Consider the following 21,638-nt stretch of genomic DNA (forward strand, 5'->3'; position numbering starts at 1 on the left):
TTGAGAAAACCAACATACTTGTTCTGAGCTAAAAGTTTAGCAACTCCCTCTCCTCAAACGGTTTTAATGCTATGACAACCAAACTTTGGCAAGACATTTAGACTTGTCTGACTCAAGTTGCTATATCTTTTCGAACAGATCTGGCTTTTGCTTTTCCCAGAAAACTCTGAACAATCCCTATGACTTAACATTGGACCAAACTTTGACACATCATAACTTTGAAAGACAAATTCTAAGAGACATGTGATCTTCCACAATTCAGGAGGCTGCCAAGCTGTGCTTTAAATCTTTATAATAAACTGGGGTGTAAGTTGTACCCCTGGGGTGCAAGAGTTCCCCAAATTTGCCCATTGACTTACAATAATGAAGAAACTTCCATTTAAAACATAGGGACTTCAAATTCCATTGACTTATTATTGGACCAAACTCCCCTTTACTGGCTCTTTACCTCCAACAACCTCCCTCCTCACCACCAACCACCTTGTTACCTTCACAAAGTCAACATTAAAATTTCATCAACAAACTTTAGGTTCTAGTTTTTTAATGCATCCCCATTTTGAATGAATCGAGCAAACTAGTGACTCAACTGCCCATTCATAATTAAATCAATTTGTTTCAATCTTGTGAAAACAGATTCATTCATTCAACATTCATTGATTGTGGTTGTTTAATAAATGATAATCTACTCTCTGTATAAAGCTGCGGTCACACTGAGCTTTTTCTCCCATAGACTTTCATTCATACCCACGCGAATGCGTCAGACCGGAAACGGAGGGTCATTTGTCAAGTTTCGCAGGTTGCAGCGGTGCAAACTTCAACCTTTCTGAACTCTGACCTGCGAAATCGCATCACTTGACTGCGTGAGACCAATCAAGGATCAAAATATGACCTCTCTGGACAGAAATTTAAAACATGGAGCAATCGCTTGCTTTTTTAATGTCTAATAATCTTGTTTATTCCCACACCTTCTCGCAGCGCCGTACGACAGAATTTTGCACACACAAACTCTAATGTGACCGCAGATTTAGTTAGGGTTAAATAACTTGTTACCAGCTGAAACATAATCACCAATGCAGTAATTATCCAATAGCAGGCTCTTTTATGTTTAGTTAAATGCAGGTGGTGACTCTTTTTGATTTGTTTTTTTGGATGGGCAGTGTACAGTACTTTAAATACTGTTAAATTAAGAGAGGGTTCAGACCTCTCAACCTAATCAACATCAAGACAATATGTGGAAAAATAAATAATACACTATACATCAATGTAAAAGCAGATAAAATGGCTAAAAAGTGCTGCATATTTCTACATTTGTTATTACAAAGATTCTTCAAATAGGACTTGATCTTAAAACTGACTTTTCCACTGCAAATCCCCATATTACAGAAAATGTATAATTGCTTTTGTAAAATGATTTAAAAATAGATTCCTAAATCCCAGACTAATTATTTTTAGCACACAGTAAAAAGGAACATTTTTAGGGGTGCACCGTCGTCATGGAAAAAATGATTTTCTGTCTCGTCATGCACTCGCTGTCTGCTCTCTCTCTTTCTCTGAGATTTCACTTATAATGAAATTACAACATTCCCATTAAAACTAAATCGACTTCTTAGATTACTGTGAAAAATTTCTGACGTTAGCGCTGGGATTTGCAGCGAACAAATTCCAAGGTGTGATTTTGGCAAGATTGGTGCGCCTGTAAAGTCAATTTAAACTTGGCGGCCGCACAGCAGCTCATTTGAAGTTTGATGGATCTGGATACTCCTGCATACAGATTCGAAGGTCCTTTTCTGTTTTCACGCTCTTGCCTTTTGAACGTGCAGTCAAAGCTGTTGCCTTGCCACAAGCGCTCCTCCAGCCAAACCGCAACATGATTGAAAGCACTCAGTGAAGGCATCTCCTTTCCACTCCATCTCACTAGCCCTTTACAGCCATCTGTAGCTGCAGATGCCAGGCCTGGGCTGCACTAATAGAGCATTTAGCTGACAGATCCACACGACGTCCCGCTCCAAACCTCTAAATGTCCTTTAGGTGGAGAGAGGAGTGTCTGTCTCTACGGTCTGGGCTCTGTGGGGCCCAGCAGCACAAACTCATAACCTTCGGTTAAAATACTTCCCCCTGTGTATATAACTCCTTTGCATATATTTTTCAAGGTCCTGTCTGATAAAACTGTGCTATTTGGGTTTTATATTTGTCCTAGTTTTTTTTTTTCTTTCTGTAACTCTCTTTTCTTTCCACTACTGTCCTATTTTAATGCTAGTCTCGTAGCATTACACTTTGTTAGGCCTAATTTGATTTTATCTGGACCAGGTTGCGCTGCTATATATCAGCGGCCACTAGTGGATTTTTGCTTGTGTGTTTTGTATAACCTGGTTTTGCTTTTGCTATTATAAAGGCAGTATGGCAACACACATGCAACAAGAGAAGTCAATAATTTATCTAGTTAAAAGGAATATTCAGTAGATTAGAATAAGATTGACTGAAACCATATTTATTTATTTATTTATTTATTTATAATTGTATTTTTTAAACAATATATTTAGTGGGCAATCATTTTACTATCAGGTATGATATTTTTTCATTACACTATCAACATCTACCATTTAAATTCAAATATCAATTGATTATTGCTAGTATTATCAAGGCTATCTTTATTTTCATAATTAGTAGTAGTAAGTAGGGATGTAAAGATCCGATAACATGATCTGTAATTGGGTCCGATCATGCGGTTTCAGACTCGACTAGGACTTAAATACATTTGTGTGTATATATGTTGTTGAAGTCAGAATTATTAGACCCGCTTTGATTTTTTTCCTTTTTTAAATATTTCTCAAATGATGTTTAAGAGAGCAAAGAATTTTCCACAGTATGTCATATTATATTTTCTTCTGGAGAAAAACTTATTATTTATTTATTTATTTATTAGCTAGAATAAAAGCTGTTTATAACTTTTAAAAAAACATTTTAAGGTCAAATTTATTAGCCTCTTTGTTGGCTATATTTTTTTTCAATAGTCTACAGAACAAACCATTATTATACAATAACTTGCCTAATTACCCTCACCTGCTTAGTTAACCTAATTAACCTAGTTAAGCCTTTAAATGTTACTTTAAGCTGTATAAATACATTTCTTAGAATTAAAAATAAATCGTTTAGAAGAAAATTATTGTAACTTGATGAAAGATTGCAAAAGCAAGCAATTCTTAGAATAGCATTCACTTACAAAACCTGCTAGACTGAGAGGTTATTATATTTGCATCTTTTTTTCTGAAGAATAACATTTAAAGATAAACCTGCATAATCAAAGCAAGAATGTTAATTAAGAAAGCATATCATGTCTGTTATGCATTTCATATATTTACAAAAGATACTACCACACTTTCAATGAATGTTAATTGAAAAAAGGTGTTTTTGAATCAGGGGATTAATTCACAGAATCTACAAGTAGATGCTAACAAGTTATGCTATTTGCGGGGTGCAAACTTTTGCACTCAACGCCCACTGCGATTTCTCTACTACATCTCTTATCATCTAACACTCATCCGCAATACATGCGACTTTGTAAATAAAATAAATGTTCTAACTAAGAAAGATATTGCTTTTGCATTTAAAAAACATCTTTTCCCTTTAGAATAACATGCATGCATAAAATCTGCATAACAATACCAGGAATTGTAATTAAGAATGCTAGTCATTTTTCACATTTTATGTATTTAAAAAAAGATTAGTTAGTTAGTTCACACAAAAATGAAATGTTGCTGTAAATGTACTCACCCTCAGGCTATCTAAGAAGCTGATAACCTTTTTCATGAATCTAAAAATATTGTCTTTAATGTTTTACAGAAAAAAATCACCTACCTCTTGTTTATCCTGAGGGTGAGTAAATTAACAGCAAATGGTACATTTTTGTAATGAACTATCCATTTAAATTGAAAAATACGTTTTTTTAAAGCATATGATATAGATCATGTTAACAAGTGACTATTTTTTTTATTTAAACAAACATCTAAATAGATTAACAGTTCAGCTTGCTCTAGTTTACCAAGCATTTAGCGGTATGTCTGGCACTAAGGACTTCACTTCTCTGTGGTTTGGGTAGTTGGGGGGAAAGTTCCGTGTCTCTGAGGGTTGGACTCTTTTGTCCCGGTTATTGGCAAGGCGCCCAGGGAAACAAAGGCTCACCCTGAGAACCTGAAACAAGGTGACTCCATCATTGGCAGAGTTGTGGAGGAGGGTGTCTGGTACCACAGAGTCAGGCTGTTTGCCTCTTTTGACACTTCCCCTGATTGGAATTGGTGTGCCTATCTCTCTCATTGCAGGTCCAGGTGAGAGTAGGTGATATACATCCTGTTCTCACCGCCCGGGCTGCTGTAATAAGAATATAATGGGGATACATTTGCATTCGTCTACTGTGGTATTATAAAGCTCTATATTACACAAATGTGATGGGTTCGGGGTGAAAGAACGGAGAGGAATGAATCTTTGAAAGTGGAATCAATACATAAAACAACAGGCCAAGAAGCCAACGAGAGTTTAGACTCAGAGCAAGGTCGAGGACGAAGAGCTGGTCTCATAAAATTTCACAGAAGCATAAACACCTGAATATATCACCCGACACACTCTCTCAATTCAATCTGCTGCCTTCCATCTCGGCACACGAGGGAGAGAGGGGGAAATTTAAATAGCTGTCCGATATGTTTATGTGTTGGTGTATCTGGGGGACTCCGTGCCAAGGAGCAGCGTTGAGGCCAGGGACTGAGATAAAATTAATCCAGCTCTGACCCCGGACGCAGGACACAGGAGTGAAGTGAGGCGAGCTTTTCCCAGATGCATCTGCATGCTTCCATCAGTCATAGTGCCAGCTAAGCAATCAGGACGGGTCAAAACGTCAATATAAAGAAAACGAGTTCCTGAACTCCTCTGAACCTTGACGAATTCTCCTCTAGGTTAAAGAGAAAAAAAAGGTGCTGCCTTGTGAATCAAAACTGCATAGGATCAATCGGATTTTTTTCCGGATTGGTTATTCATGCAATCGGCAAATTATTCTGCATGGCGACCACTGATAAAGAAGAGAATTAGCTGAAGGAGAGTGTGTGAGTGAGTTCTTCATGCAGTTTTGTATAGTTGTTCTTATTTGTTTACATACCCTTGCAGTAATGGCAAAATTGTAAAAAATAAATAAAATAAAATAATAATAATAACAATGATGATGATGATAGGGCGCCATGGGGGCTCAGTTGTAAGCACTTTCACCTCACAGCAAGAAGGTCCTTGGTTTGAGTCCCGGCTGGGTCAGTTGGGATTTCTGAATGGAGTTTGCATGTTCTCTTTATGTTTACGTGGGTTTCCTACGGGTGCTCCGGTTTTCCCCACAGTCCAAAGACATGTGCTATTGAATAAAACTAAACTAAATACTGTAGTGTATGTGTTTTAATGAGTGTGTATGGGTGTTTCCCAGTACTGGGTTGCAGTACTGGGTGGCGACCCCTGATGAATTAAGGGACTAAGCCGAAGGAAAATGAATTAAAAAATGGTGATGATAATAACACTATTATTATGATAATTTATTTTATTTTGACAAAAAGTCATTTTTCATCATTTCAATTTAGATTTAGATTTTTTTAAATAACATATTTTCAGTTTAGTTTGCCGTAAATTTAATCATTTCCAATTTTTATAGCAGATTTCTTTCTTAAATGGTGGAAATATGCTTTCATTTGTGTGAGAATATAGCCTTTAAGCAAACAGGTTTGTACAGAATTCATCCAATCATTCAATCAGTGAATTTACATCACAAATATACAAATAAGGATTGCAATTAGCCCATGGTTTATATATGAACTAGGGTTGGGTCGATAGACGATGTCATCACCCATCGCCGATGGCTAATAGACATTACGATGCTCAGCCGGCATCGAGATCCTCTACCCCGCCCCCATGGCAGCAGCAAACAGCTCACAAAAAACACACACTTACCCTAATACATCTTTAATATGGCATTTTAGAATGAAAATGATCCACATCCACACTGGTGTTTCATCTATCATTTCTAAACAGCTCTACTTCCACACTATACCACACACACATGCTGCAGCATATGTGCACGTCTGTGCTCCAGGCAGTCAGCAGGTGCTTTGAGCACAAAACCACAGTTGGACAGTTTATCAAGGATGTACCACTGGATTGCGACTCACTATAGTTGTTAAACGTGATATTTAATTCAACTTGTCTTTATTTAACAAGTCTTTGGTCTTTTGAATCTATCAGGTAACTACTTGTACTTAACGTTAGTAACTTTAGCGCGAACCTCAGATATTGTTGGTTAGTTCCTGTTGGTTGTGTACCTCTTTTACCAACCAAGTTGTTGACACCATTATATTGACTCAGATCAGTCAATTGCATATTGGTTATTTGTTTAGATTAGGAAGTGTGACTATAACCATGATGAAGCTGTAAAAGTAAGCAAGTTACATCTGTGATATTTAATGTCTTTGACAATCTCTATAGTCCAGTTAGCCGGAGGTTAGCAGCTGCATTTTCAAGACAAGTATAAAATTGTTTTACTGATATGTTCTGTCTTGAAATAAAACATAAGAAAATCTTTCATTTGTTTTAAACACTGTGTGGTTTTTGCATGTTCTCCCTGTGTTCGCGTGGGTTTCCTCCGGGTGCTCTGGTTTCCCTTACAGTCCAAAGACATGCAGTACAGGTGAATTGAGTAAGCTAAATTGTCAGCAGTGTATGAGTGTGAATGAGTGTGTATGGATGTTTCCCAGAGATGGGTTGCAGCTGTAAGCACATCCCCTGCATAACTGAACATATGCTGGATAAGTTGGCGGTTTGTTCCGCTCTGGTGACCCCTAATTAATAAAGGGACTAAGCCAAAAAGAAAATGAATGAATGAATGAATGTTTTAAACACAGACATTATTTCAGACATTTAGCCAAAACCCCATTGCCTGCGGGCTGATGAACCTGGTAGTGCTTATTATTCTATTCCTGCAACAGTCTAGCAAAACAGTAGTTTTAAATAATTTAGTTCAAAACTATCATGTTTGACAGCAAATCTCCGAGTTCACTGCACATCAAGCATGAATGAAAGATGAGTGCAATAATTCTGACTAAAATGCATGGTCTAAAACGGGCCTTTAAGCTGAAATTAAAAGCTAAGTACGTTGTAAATATGCTGTTCAAATATTTGGCAGATTTTAAAAGCCATTTAATTTGCTTTATTAGTTTAGCACAAACATAATTGAAACACCTTGACTGTCGGTCTAAATTTGTTTTGTCATTTTACAGTTTACTTTCTAAGACATAAATATTTATTCTGCTCAATTATAATGATTGCTGAATCCAGACTAGATCATAGCATCAGTTTACTGGGAATGAATACTCATAAATGTAGCATTAGAAGCACAGCTCAGCCTGAGCCCTCTGAGTTAATGAAATCTGTCAGCACTTGCCCAGCAGTGTAACATCACATTCACACATACTATATATACACATGTACAGGTTTGTAAACATGCACACATGTGCACAAATGCAAGGCATTTAACACACACTCTCTCTCTGTTTAAATGCCTGTCTCTTTCTTTTTCTCACACACTCTTCCAGTATCGATTATTCAGCCAGAACTTGAAGGACTCAGCACCTCACAGGTCGGTAGGGTTAAGCAAACCAATCCAGTGTTTTTTGTACAGCAACACAGTATAGCACAACTTGGCTCGTCCTGTCAGCGCTAAGACGTTTCTGTAATTGACTCTAAAATGAGTCACATCTAATATAAAGGCACTAGAATGGGAAACGATGTGCAAACCGACAGACACGCACAGCTTAGTGAGCCCTTGTATTTGCTGTCCTGTAAGTTAAACCAAACAAGTGCATTAGGAATAGGCTAATGTGAGCTATTTGTGAGGTATGATATATTGCTTTCATTACTATGTACTGAATAATGCAAACAGTCCAATGGTGTGGTGGTTGCGTACTGGAGACTGTGGTGGAACTGATTATTTTGTTTATCTCTGAAAGGGGAAAAGAAGGACTGTATATTTCCACTTCTTTTTTTCCCCTGGTACAATATCAAATCAAGAACATCTTTTTGTTCAGAGCCTGGATATGATACAGGCGAAATGAAAGCAAGTTTCAGTGATGATAGGGGTGTGCAATATTGATAAAAACATCTTGATGTTTTTGAGGATTATGTTTCAGTAATGATCATTGGATTATAGGATGCTTTTCTGATTCTGTTTTTGTGCATGTTTCTTGGCTGGTTTAAACATTTCATGGATAAATATGTAGTATACTAAATCCATTAAGTTAATTGCGAAATCTCAGCAGACTATATGGACAGCAGTGATTTCCCAAAACTAGTGAGCTTTATAAGTCTTTGTGTACCTTTTTATCAATTATCTTAAATATCAATATCCCAAAAGCAAAGTCAACCCATATACACTCGCCGGACACTTTATTAGGTACACCTGTCTAACTGCTTGTTAACACGTATTTCTAATCAGCCAATCACATGGCAGCAACTCAATGCATTTAGGTATGTAGAAATGGTCTAGACAATTGCTTCAGTTCAAACCGAGCATCAGAATGGGGAAGAAAGGTGATTTGAGTGACTTTGAATGTGGCATGGTTGTTGGTGCCAGACAGGCTGGTCTGAGTATTTCAGAAACTGCTTATCTACTAGAATATTCACGCACAACCACCTATAGGGTTTACAGAGAATGATCAGAAAAAGAGAAAATATCCAGTAAGTGGCAGTTCTGTGGGCACAAATGCTTTGTTGATGCCAGAGGTCAGAGGAGAATGGACAGACTGGTTCAAGCTGATAGAAAGGCAACAGTAATTCAAATAATCACTCGTTACAACCGAGGTATGCAGAAGAGCATCTCTGAACGCAAAACATGTTGAACCTTGAGGTGGAAGGGCTACAGAAGTAAGCTAAGAAGAGGACACTGAGGCTACAACACAGGCACAGGCTCACCAATAGAAGATTGAAAAAACATTGTCTGGTCTGATGAGTCTCGATTTCTGCTGCAACATTCGGATGGTAAGGTCAGAATTTGCTGTCAACATGAAAGCATGAATCCATCCTGCCTTCTATTAACAGTTCAGGCTTGTGGTGGTGGTGTAATGGTGTGGGGGACATTTTTTGGCACACGTTGGGCCCATTAGTACTAATTGAGCATCGAGTCAATGCCTACCTGAGTTTTGTTGCTGACCATGTCTATCCCTTTATGACCACCGTATAACCATCTTCTGATGGCTGCTTTCAGCAGGATAACGCGTAATGTCATAAAGTGTGAATCATCTCAGACTGGTTTCTTGAGCATGACAATGAGTTCACTGTATTCAAAAGGCATCCACAGTCACCGTATCTCAATCCAATAGAGCACCTTTAGGATGTGCTAATTTGCATCATGGATATGCAGCCGACAAATCTGCAGCAACTGTATGATGCTATTATGTCATTATGGACCAAAATCTCTGGGAAATATTTCCAGTACCTTGTTGAATCTATGCCATGAACGATTAAGGCAGTTTTGAAGGCAAAACGGGGTCCAACCGAGTACAAGTAAGGTCTACCTAATAAAGTGGCCAGTGAGTGTATGTGACCTTATATTTGACTACATAAACTTAAACTAAAAACATTTGAATATTAATTAAAGATTGTGTTCCATGAATACATTGGTAAATGTCCTACTCTACATGTAATTATATCAAAACTCAACTTTAGATTATTTTAGTAATGTGCATTGCTTACATTACTTGGACAAACTCACAACTTCAAATAGTTGTATCTTGGCTAATATTGTCCTTTTATTCATTTATTGTCTTTTCAGCTTACTCCCTTTTTTTATTTTGTGGTTGCCACAGCGGAATGAACCGCCAACTTATCCAGCATATGTTTTATGCAGCGGATGCCCTTCCAGCCGCAACCCATCTCTGGGAAACATCTAAACACACTCATTCAAACTTATACACAGTAGACAATTTAGCCTACCCAATTCACCTGTACCGCATATCTTTGGATTGTGGGGGAAACCGGAGCACCCCACTTGGAGGAAACCCATAAAAACGCGGGGAGAACATGCAAACTCTACACAGAAACGCCAACTGACCCAGCCGAGGCTCGAACCAGCGACCTTCTTGCTGTGAGGTGACAGCACTACCTTCTGCGCCACCACGTCACCCTAATATTGTCCTATAATAACAAAATAACCATTAATGGAAAGCTTACTTATTCTGCATTTACTGTATGTATAAAACTGACTTTCAAAAAAAAAAAAAAAAACAGATATAAAATTTTATATATATAAAAACTCAAAGCGAGTAGAGAGATAACAATATAAAAGAACTGACATAGCAAATTAGTGCCATAATCTCTGCTCCATATTGAAGATGACGCTTATCCCCATGTGAAACTACTGCGCCAGGTGAACCAGGTGTTATAACCCTGTGAATAAATTAATGCACTGCAAACGAACCACTCACACAAATGTGCCAAGCCACACGCTTTAATATGGAAGCTGCAGTTCCTCGCAGACCCGCACACAAACACTTTAATATTGATGGGCAAATCCATAAAATTGCTTCCTTCACTCTTATCAGCTTCAGCAAGAAATGGAAGTCGTGGCACTCTTTATATCTAAAACTTTTGTAACTGTGGCTCCCCGCGGGGCTTCATTTCTATCCATTTGGGAGTGACGGACTGAGAAAGACTGCGCAGCTCATAGTTTTTTATTCAGGAACAGAGAGTTCTTGTTCTGCATTAATTGTTGTTTGCTGACCTTTAGCCAGCTGGTGTGCTCACCATCTTCTCCCTGTTGCTTTCCGTCAAGCTGTTTCATGGTCTACACTTTGAGAAATGGTCAAATGGAGCAATTGATGCAGTGTAACGATGGCAGACATGCTTTTGAAAAAGCCATGGCTGCTTAGATAGAGCAGTACATGTTAAAATCTCCTAAAGTGCCATGAAATGCTTTTTGATGTGTGATAGAAATTCAGCTGAAACATAATGACAGGTGTTACAGAGTAGCACCTCCTCTAATTTAAATATAGCCAGTAGTGTTTTGATCATATAAGAGCTGTAAGTCATAGCTTAGGTCAATGGTCTATATGCCAGCTCAGGCACACCCAATGAACATGCCATTATAAACCCACCACATGTAGGATGTAGTTTGTTTAAATAATCTTTACAGCCTGATTGTGATACGATATAAAGTGGGTCTCAGACTGAATAAGAAGCACTGCATCTTGCATTCCATTTTGCTATGGCAAGTCTATGGAATATATAGAAGTATGGAAAATTATTTTACTGCAGCATTTTCAATGTTTTTTTCAGCACTCGTCTGCTGCTCCTGATGGCACTGAGTTTAAACAGCCTTTCATCTAATTTTACGCTTGAACAACTAAATTAATGCTTAGGTTTAATTAACAGACTATATTTTCATTAAAGGACATCTATGATGAAAATCATCTTTTGTAAGCTGTTTGGACAGAAATTTCTCTATGTACAGTATATTGTGTTCACAGTATTGTGGCGCGATAGAAAACCAACAAGTCTCTTTTTTTTTATTTCCTGGCATTAAAATAGGACACAAATGCCAGTGATTTTAAGGCCCACTGCAACGTGTCGTAGGAGTATGGTTTTCCCCGCCCACTGAATTGATTGACAAGCACCATTTATCCAAAATAACATGTGTAGTCATGTCCACAGAATAAAATATTTTAATAACTCTCTGTGATTTTCATATGTTTCATAGGTTTAAAACGTTTATTATACAGAGCGTGTTTGTAATAAAGACAGTAAAATCGCTTTGAAATTCTTAACCAATATAATCAACATGGCCACATGGTGTCAGTAAATTCACTTACAGTATGTGTGTGGTCATTTATGTGAGACCCATCATTTCAGAAAGGCTTGAATAAACTCCACTAAAAATACATGAAATAAACTTGGTATTTATGACCAATGAGCTGGATTTCAGCTTTATCAAAGTCTGTCTCTGTCACTGTGCTGTTTATCCAACGTATCATGATGAGAAGCAGACAGGCATGTGGGAACAGTGTTTGGGGAGAAGCAGGTCATTTGGATTTAAAGCCACAGGCTACAAAAACAACTAAAATGTATTTAAATACTAAAATGTGCAAGTTCTGGAGGCTACATTTTCTAATGGATATTTTGAGCTGAAACTTTTCAGACACATTCTGAAGACACCAAAGGCTTATCTTACATTGTGTAAAAGGGGTAAAAAAGGTGCCCTTTAAATTACATTATTGATGCTATAAAAGGAAAGTTTAAATAGCAATGTGAGTCTGTTTCTCCTCCCAAAAATTCAATGTAATTTAAATATGTACAGTTTTAAATATGTATAGTTTGTGTCAACTAGAAACATATTACAATAATGAGTAAACTGGCACAATATTGTTTCTGTTTCACACAAAGTAGTCTGTCTTATATGGAGATCCGGAAAAGAACTGATGGTGGGGAAAAAAATGAGTGGAAGAGAAAAAAAAAAACTGGGTGGGAGAAAAAAAAAACAGTGACAGGAAAATACTTTTTTTTTGTGTGTTTGTTTTTGCGCTCCCTCGCAAATATGTTTTGCATTATTTCACAGATGTTTTGCGGGGGATTGCAAAGATGTTTGCGTTCCTCCGCAAAACTGTTTTTCCACAAACACTTCCTATTCACTTCATGCAAGTCAACCCTCCCGTTTTGCCAGGATTATTCTGTATTTTACCATTCTATCCTGCTATCATCCTACCATTAAGTGTTTTCCCATATTTCTCATGTATTTTTATTCTTGAAAGCATGCTGAAATTAATATAAAATGTCTGCATTCACTTGCTTTCTATTAAAGCTGTGCGTCGATCATCGCCCGACATTTGTATATTAAATTCAGCTTGCTTTTAAGAATAAAAAATTATGAGAAATATGGGAAAATACTTAGGATGATAGCAGGATAGAGTGGTAAAATAAGGGAGAATCCTGGCAAAAGCGGGAGGGTTGACATGTATGAAGTGAACAGGAAGTGAACATCTTTGCATTCCCTCGCAAAACATCTGCGAAATCATACAAAACATCTTTGCGCGATAACGCAAAAACATCATAAAAATATATTATGTGCATAGGTAACTAAATATTTTCAATGCATAGTAAATAGTTAGTATAGATACAATACTGCTCCAGTATGTCAGATATAGTTTGTATAGGTTTAATAATTGCTCTTATGTCAATTTGTTGCAATTTATGTTTATGTTTATGTTTATGCTGCACCATAATCCTGTCAGACACCACATTTTGTTTCACATTATATACGCACATGTAGCAGAATAATAATAAAGCTCAACCTGACCTGACTTGACCAATACATACAGTTTGGTTCACTCTCTACTGTTATGTCTCTAGACTTTTAGGCTATGCTCACATTGAAGGCAAATGTGGCTCAAATCTGATTCCCCCCCACCATATGTGACTCAGATCTTGTTTTGTCACTGGGGTGGTACCTTTTCAAAAGGTACAAATTTGTACCTAAAAGATCCATATTATTACCTCAAGGGTACATATGAGTACCTAAAAAGTACAAATGTAATCCTCTTAAATTTTTTAGGTACTAATCTATACTTTTGAAGTACCAATATGAACCTTTTAAGTACAAATGAGTACCATTTGAAAAGGTACCACAGAAGCGGCAGCTTGCGTACTGAGAGTTATTTTGCGTTATTTCTGAGAGTGCACAAACTGCATATACTGTATTCTCATCTTTTCAGTTCCAATTTGGACTACTTCCATATTCATATTAAATCCGACACAGATCTGATGTTTTGCAGTGTGACCACAGTGTGAATGGTTATGTCAGAATTCATGCAACATTTACATCATTTTCAATCAACAAGCATCATCATTCTGCACCGGCTCATACTGTACTACAAACATCCTCTTGCAGTTGGTTTTAATAACAGTTCTTTTAGGTTTCAGATATTGACATACACTGTTGTAATAGAAAAATAACTATTCATAATTCATGAAATATACTGCTGTTGTCTGCGAAAATGGTAATAGCAAAAATATTAAACATAACCTGACAGCATGCATTCTGTACATATTGTAATTAGAAAGGTTTTGCTGTGAGGAGTTGTTCTTTTGTGCATGTGGGTCAATTTGAAACCATAAACAGATCAGGTGTGTGTGTGTGTAAGTGTGTGTGTGTGTGTGTGTGTGTGTGTGTGTGTGTGCGTGTTTGTGTTTTTCCTTTGATCTTGCTATTTGCAGGTGAATGTACAATACAATGTATGAATATCAGCAACCCAACATTTTTGGGCTGCTCACATCAATGTTATCAACAGTGTGTCAGCTAAAGGTTACAATTTTTTCATATTTGCAAATGTTTAGGTGAACCTTAGGTATGAATGCTCTGTTACAGTAGGCCTACATGTGAATTGCTTGGTTTCAGCTCAGCAAGTAAATTTTAGTGTCTTGTAGGGAACAGAATGCTTCAGACGATGAGATGAGAAACTGAAATATAATGTGATGTCATAAAAACATTGTGGCAGAAATGCTAAACTTAAAGATTTCAAATATTAAGATTTTCTAGATAGGAATTTTAAAATTGTTTAGAGCATACTAGTTAACAGATAACCTCATTAGAATTGAAACGAACACCCCCAAAAACCTGATCATTTTAGGCCTTTAAGATGCAGCTTTAGAGTTTTTGCAATCAAATACATACTGTAATACGATCAAAAAGAAAAGGTGACATGCTGTAACCGATAACAGTATTATTATTTTTCTCTTTTAGGTCTGGCTGTTCACCAGATCATCACCATCACTGTGTCCCTCATTATGATCGTCGCAGCCTTGATCACTACTCTAGTCCTTAAAAACTGGTAGGATACATTCTTTTCTTTCAGTAGAGACTTTCCTGTCTATCTGTCTGTCTATCTGTCACTCCCTATTCCTGTCCTTCTGTCTGTTTATCTTTTTTTCAATCTGTCCTTCTCTTGCAGTTTGTTTGTAAGAGTGAGCTCATATTGCACAAATCGAACACTCGTACACAAAAGAATGTTCCCGAACCCAGTGAGCTTCAGATATCTTCTACTTGTCACATTTTAAGATCTGCAGAAAGAGCAATCACAGAGTGCGCTAAAACATGGCTGGTGAAAATAATATCAGTTAAAACAGTTCCTGAAAAAACATGGTATATAAAAGAATAAATAATAATAAAAAAAATAATAATTGTTTTTTTAAATAGTTAACAAATAAAAGAAGGGGTTGACGTTTTACTGGAAATTGAAATGTTCATTCTTATAATTGGGGAAAATGTATCAATGATAATAATAAAGTTTTTTTTATGTTCTTTAAAGCTTTTCAAAAAACTAAAGGCAATTTCAGGAGGTGTGGCTATGAATTACAGTCCCTCCCCGCTGTCCAAAGATAATATGCTAAGTGGTTAGCATTTTGGCAGATCACCTACTGCACATTTAACAAACTATGAAAACACGATCATTATAAACTATACAGTTATAAACTGCTTACTAACATCTGTTAATGTGGAGGTAATGCTTAATTGATAAGGAATTTACTATTTGCTAATGCTTAACTGATGATTTATTGTGTGTAATTATAAAGTGTTACCAACGAACAAACTGAAATTTTCATACAAATAAGAATCATTAAAACTCATTTTTGGTTTATGTGTTATAAAGTTTTACATTAGAAACTATTTTAACAGATGGAAAATTATGTATTCAGCCCTTCTCATCAAGCTGCTGCACTGAAATCAGTAGAACAGAGATGCTGTCTATGTAGAGCACTCCAATCAGTCATTTCTGAAGCTCCCTTTCTGTCAGGCTGCCTATTTATGAAACCCGCAGCGAGACGGCTCACTAGGTTTTGGAACACAGCTTAAATATGTCTGTGTCTGTCTCCCCAGTCCATGTTCAATGTAGGACAGACACAGCGGTTCAAGGTATGATTTTATGTTGGCTTTGTGAATTTGGTGCGTGTTTTTGTAGTTGTGCACAGTCCGGGAATGGCCGACACAGCAGCCATCAGAGAAAGATCAACCAGCAGGAGGAAAGCTGTCAGAATCTGACCGACTTCACGCCGGCCCGCGTGTCCAGTAAAGTGGACATCTTCACCGCATACAACGACAGTTTACAGTGCTCGCACGAGTGTGTGCGGGCCGGCATACCTGTGTACACGGACGAGATGATCCAGCACACTCCAATCTACAAGACCTCCTACAACGGAAACAGGCAAGAGTCTAACACTGATGTATTTTCAGGAGGAACAACTGGGCTTGAGGTTGCTGAGCAATTTGAACACTGACTGTGCTGTCTATACGCTGACAAGGGATTACTCGCTTATAAAATAGAGTAGGTTTATTGTTGTCGGAAATAATAGTCATTCCAAAATCTTAAACACCAGACCATAGTGGATCAGAGGACATTACACAATAATAAAAAGCATCTCAGAATGCATAGATATAAACTCAGAATTATGGGTACGCTAACTTGGAATTACAAGATATAAACTTTTAGCCTTCAATTCAGAGATGTAAATTCAGAATAAAGTGTTTATAATTATGTTTTTCTCAGAAATATGACTTGCGATTGTGAGTTCCTAAGCTTACTTGCTGCTCTGACTTTATTTTTTACACTTCTGACTTTTTTTCTCAGATGACTGCTATAACCTCATAATTGATATAACTTATAACAAGGGCCAGGCAGAATCTGCTGACATTTTTTGCTATTTTTGTGCAAAACTTTGTAAATAATTTGTCTATTTATGCAGACTGATTTTGATAGAACAGTAATGAAAAACTTACAACATGGAAAAAAAAAAACTATAACTTTTTAACTTTCATTTAAGGTTTACATGGCAGATCTAAATAGAGCCATTTGTTTTGTAAACAAGGCAAGTCTCTCGTACAGTATATCTACTAAAAGTAGTTATGAATAAGTCTTTTAGTATACAATAAGTATTGTAAATAAGTCATATAAAAGACAATAATATTAAAGAAATTAATATAAAAACAGAACAAATATATATTTACACACATTTACATAAATAAATAGACTCGATGAACAGTTTGGACCTTTTTATAACATGCAATTCTGAGAAGAAAATCATCTGAATTATCTTCTGAATTCAATTGTTAACTTGTAATTGTAGAAACAAACCCGAAGTTCTAAAAAAAAAAGCAAAAAATTTATTATTAGATAAAAAATAAAATAAAAAAACTATGGCGACACATTGGCTTAGTGGTTAGTACTGTCACCTTACAGCAAGAAGGTCGCTGGTTGGCTGGGTTGAGTTGGCGTTTCTGTATGGAGTTTGCATGATCTCCTTGTGTTAGTGTTGGTTTCCTCTGTGTGCTCTGGTTTTCCTCACAGTCCAAAGACATGCGCTACAAGTGAATTAAATAAACTAAGTTGTCCTTAGTACAAGTGCACTGTTTGTGAATGGGAGAGTGTATGAGTGTTTCACAGTACTGGGTTGCAGCTGGAAGGACATTCGATGTGTAAAACATATGCTGGATAAGTTGGCGGTTCATTTCGCTGTGGTGACGCCTGAAATAAATTGATGAATGAAAAAAAAACTCATCATCTGCAAGAAAAAATTAGAACAAAAGGTCACATTACCTTTATTCCATGGCACTAACTGGCTTATAAACTTCTATGTAAACACCAGAACTACCAGGGCAGCCAGAGTTATGTTATTAAATTACAGAACACAAAAGAGTTGACTATTTCTCCTTTGAATGCTTGAAACGGTCAAAGTGACCACAAACATTTTAGCATCTGCTTCTTTTTCCTGGGCCTTTAAATATGTGTGCTTCTGTTGCCTAGCAACTATCTGCTAACAAAACATCACTTTCTGATAGCAAAATTTTACTTCAGGCATGTCATTCAAAGGTAACTACAGTAAAAAAGTTTGCTTTTCCGTTTCCCTGACAACGAGAGGTACACAATTTATGTAATAACGTGTACACAAATATAGGCTATAATATTATATTATTATTTTTAGCGTAATGACTTAAAAAAGGTATGGTGACAAACATTCAAAGCATAATTCCAAAATCTTAATAGGAGTTTTAAATGTAAATATTCATTCATCTTCCTTCGGCTTAGTCCCCTGTTTATCAGGGGTCGCCACAGCAGATTGAACCACCATTCCTGCATATGTTTTACGCAGTGGATGCCCTTCCAGCTGCAACCCAGTGCTCATACACTCTCCCATACAAAAACACAATTACTCTATGGCCAATTTTGTTTACCCAATTAACTGAAGCCCTCTACATGGAGGTAAGCGGCCAGCCGGCGAGCGCGAAAAGGATCGGTGTCACACCGCCCCGTAGAGTTCACTTAAAAAATGAAATGCAGCTATACGTACCTCTGGCTACATAAATCGCGGTCTCCAGAAACGTCGCAGGACTACATTTTCAGAATGAGCCTGGGTTGCAAATTTTAGACACATACAGGGCTAAACACTAAGGAGCTGTTCAAATGGCCCAGTTGGAAAATATTATATTTGCACTCTCAAAATAAATATTATAATTTAATACATTTCATAATTCAATGAAGATTTAATAATAACACCTTTTTAATATTTAAATAATCCTTAGCAAAATATGTAAAACATTGTGTCAAAACAAGCAAGCTCTATTTGTAAACATTCACTTTTTTCAACATAAACTTAATAAAAAAATGGACAAATGTTTAAAAAGTTTGAAAAACTTTAATGAACTAAATGTATGCGCAACAATCTGTCAAGGTCAGTGTCCTCTGCAGGTAATACATGGGGAACAAATATTATCAAAAGGAAATTAATGAAACCAGTATAGTAAATAGAGTTAAAAATTAAATTTTTAAATAAAAAGATCAGAGTTTTATTGAGATGGATTGTTGGTTATTGCATGGGTGTTAATGGCCAGATTGGGTATCTATACACGAACAAAGGAAAATGAAGACCTGTTTAAAAAATTTAAGACCTACAACACAATAATACAGTAAATTTAAGACTTTTTAAGGCCTAAAATTCTATTTTTGAGATTTAAGACATTTTTAAAACCCCACGGACACCTTGCTTATAGCACATGTCTTTAGAGCAGAGCACCTGGAGGAAACCCACGTGAACACGGGGAAAACATGCAAACTCCACACAGAAATGTCATCTGGCCCAGCAGGGACTCAAACTTTCTTGGTGTGAGTCTACAGTGCTAACCACTGAGCCATCTGAATGTACATGCCGCCTGAATGTAAATATATAGTAACAAACATTAATTTAGTCCTATATGAACAGTCAGAAAGATCATTATTCTAGAAGTTATAGAATTCTGGTAGTTCCAGAATAAAACCTTTTAAAAAATGTTGCATCTCAATATAAATTCTCTTTAATGCACTACTGTTGTTGCCATTCATATGCAGGCAGATTTCTGGTAGTTTCATCATGTTTTTTTATTAATGAGCTTTTTTTTTAGGTATTTATGACAGCTTGTCAAATTAATAATAGTCTGCCTTATAAAAAGCTGTTTTCTCAAACCTCCTGCATTCTGTTCCATTCATAGCGTTTTAAATAAGTCTTTGTTTGAAAACATACAATATCACCATTCTTAAAGTACAGCATTTACCACATTTTTCTCTGCTACAATCTCTCTAATAACAGAATAATTTCGCTTTTAATGGGCATTTTGGAAATAACCAGTTTAATCTGCCAGAGAGTCATTATTTTTCAGATAAGTATGTTGTGACAATTGTGTAGTCGTGTTTTTTTTGTCCTTCCGTTACCCTCGCCTATACAAAAGACTGAGCTTTAAACTGTATGAATAATTTCAGTGCTGCTTCATTTAATACTGTATGCTTGAGAATACAAAGCCAAGATGAGAGGCTTAGGAGGAAATGTAACTGTGGGCGCTTCTGTTTGTGGTATAAGACATAAAAAAGGAGTGTTGAATGAGGGAGTGGGATAGAAGTGCTTATATCTGCAGGATTGAAGAGCTGATCTGTCTGTCTATTCCAGACCGTCGCCCACTGAAAGGCAGCTAATCCCTGTGGCCTTTGTGTCCGAGAAATGGTTCGAGATCTCCTGTTGAGGCCCTTTTACTACCTTTGGGTTGAGCCCACGTCTTCAATTTGTGCCCTGGTATGTATTATATTTCATACGGTTCTGAAGTCTGCATGGTGCATTTCTGGCATGTTTTCCCAGCGCTTGTGTACTTACTGGAAAATCACAGCTCTTCAGGGTTCAAAGGGGGTATTTCACAAGTCATAGAATGGAAATGAGTTGCAGACCTGTGGCTCAAATCTTTGCAAAAATTTTGCTGAAACAGGAAACACGCCGACAGCTGAAGTAGATGGTGATGTGAGAATGCTAATTGTAATACAATTGCATTAAAACTATCAATATATATATTAAGGAATAAATTGGTAGCAGAGTATTACATTAAGTAATATTGTTAGTAACATCAATGTAGTTAGCAAAGCCTGCAAATGCACATATAATTTATTTACTTTTTACAATTATTATTCTATTTTATTTAAAGGGCACCTATGATGAAACCATATTTTGTAAACTGTTTGGACAGAACTGTGTGTAGGTACGGTGTGTCCACAGTCATATTGGGGTTATTTAAAGAGAATAAATCTCTGTTTTATTTTTTTGTTGTTAAAATAGGACCCAAATCCCTCACATTTTGATGGCCACTGCAATGGGACGTGGAAGTGCGGTTTTCCTGCCCACCGAATTGATTGACAGCTACATACTTGCATGTCTCCATAGTAACGCATATAATCATATCAACAAGACAGGACGAGCACAAAGCAACCGGGATAAAAAGATCTGTTAATCTCTCTGTGATCATTAATCATCATCAAATGTGATCAAGAATGAGTTTTACAAGTTGAAAACGTTTTTAAAAATATTAATGAATTACATTGATTTTACCCTCTTCAACACCACAGACGCATGTCAGTACAATTAAAAAAGAAAATGCTTTAATCTCGGTTTGTGAATGTTAAATCAGGCTTATTTTGTACATTAACATGACGCATATCCATACATCAGTGAATATAACCGTGTAACCTGTTACATTTATATGCAAAAACAGTGCAAAGTTAATCTCGCACAATGTGTGTGTTTGTGTGTCTGTGAACTTTGTAATGACATTGTGTGTGAGTCATTGTTGCAACTCTACAACAAATACATCAAATAATAATCATTAGGAAAATTCTACTGTAGTATTTACCACAATTGTTACGTGAGATCTGCTTTCTTCATGTACATGGCACATGGGAACGCTGTACGCGGAGAACTAGCATTAAATGCACAGGCAGCATAGTAAATAATCAGATGGGTGTTTTGAGCTGAAAGTTTACAGACACACTCTGGAGACACGAAAGATCTTGAAAAAGGGGTAAAATAGGTGTCCTTGAAATATTTAATAGGTTTAGGTATTGGACTTTTGGCTTATCCCCCTGAATTCTATTATATTGATATTTAAACATTTTGTAAAATAGATTAAAGTAAAAATTTTGGGGGGGGATTAAGAAAATATATATGTATAGTAATTTTATGTCTATGTACAACAATTACAGCATTTATTTTTACTTAAATAAGAGATTTCATGCATC

The 21,638-nt window shown here is 36.6% G+C and overlaps 1 protein-coding gene and 1 long non-coding RNA gene across 2 annotated transcripts in view; one reads left to right on the forward strand and one right to left on the reverse strand.

Moving 5' to 3' along the window:
- Positions 1-21,638, reverse strand: part of LOC141375626 (uncharacterized) — a 382,930-nt gene that overhangs the window by 94,766 nt on the left and 266,526 nt on the right. The gene's annotated exons all lie outside the window — the stretch shown is intronic.
- The window catches only part of ajap1 (adherens junctions associated protein 1), an 86,882-nt gene that overhangs the window by 60,160 nt on the left and 5,084 nt on the right, over positions 1-21,638 (forward strand). Inside the window, exons 3-5 of the mRNA XM_005166950.6 lie at positions 14,804-14,891; positions 16,020-16,262; positions 20,029-20,151. Coding sequence (XP_005167007.1) covers positions 14,804-14,891; positions 16,020-16,262; positions 20,029-20,101 — 404 coding nt within the window. The 3' untranslated portion in view covers positions 20,102-20,151. The remainder of the gene's footprint in view (positions 1-14,803; positions 14,892-16,019; positions 16,263-20,028; positions 20,152-21,638) is intronic.

The sequence above is a fragment of the Danio rerio genome, chromosome 8, assembly GCF_049306965.1.
Source record: "Danio rerio strain Tuebingen ecotype United States chromosome 8, GRCz12tu, whole genome shotgun sequence".
NCBI classification, from domain to species: Eukaryota; Metazoa; Chordata; class Actinopteri; order Cypriniformes; family Danionidae; genus Danio; species Danio rerio.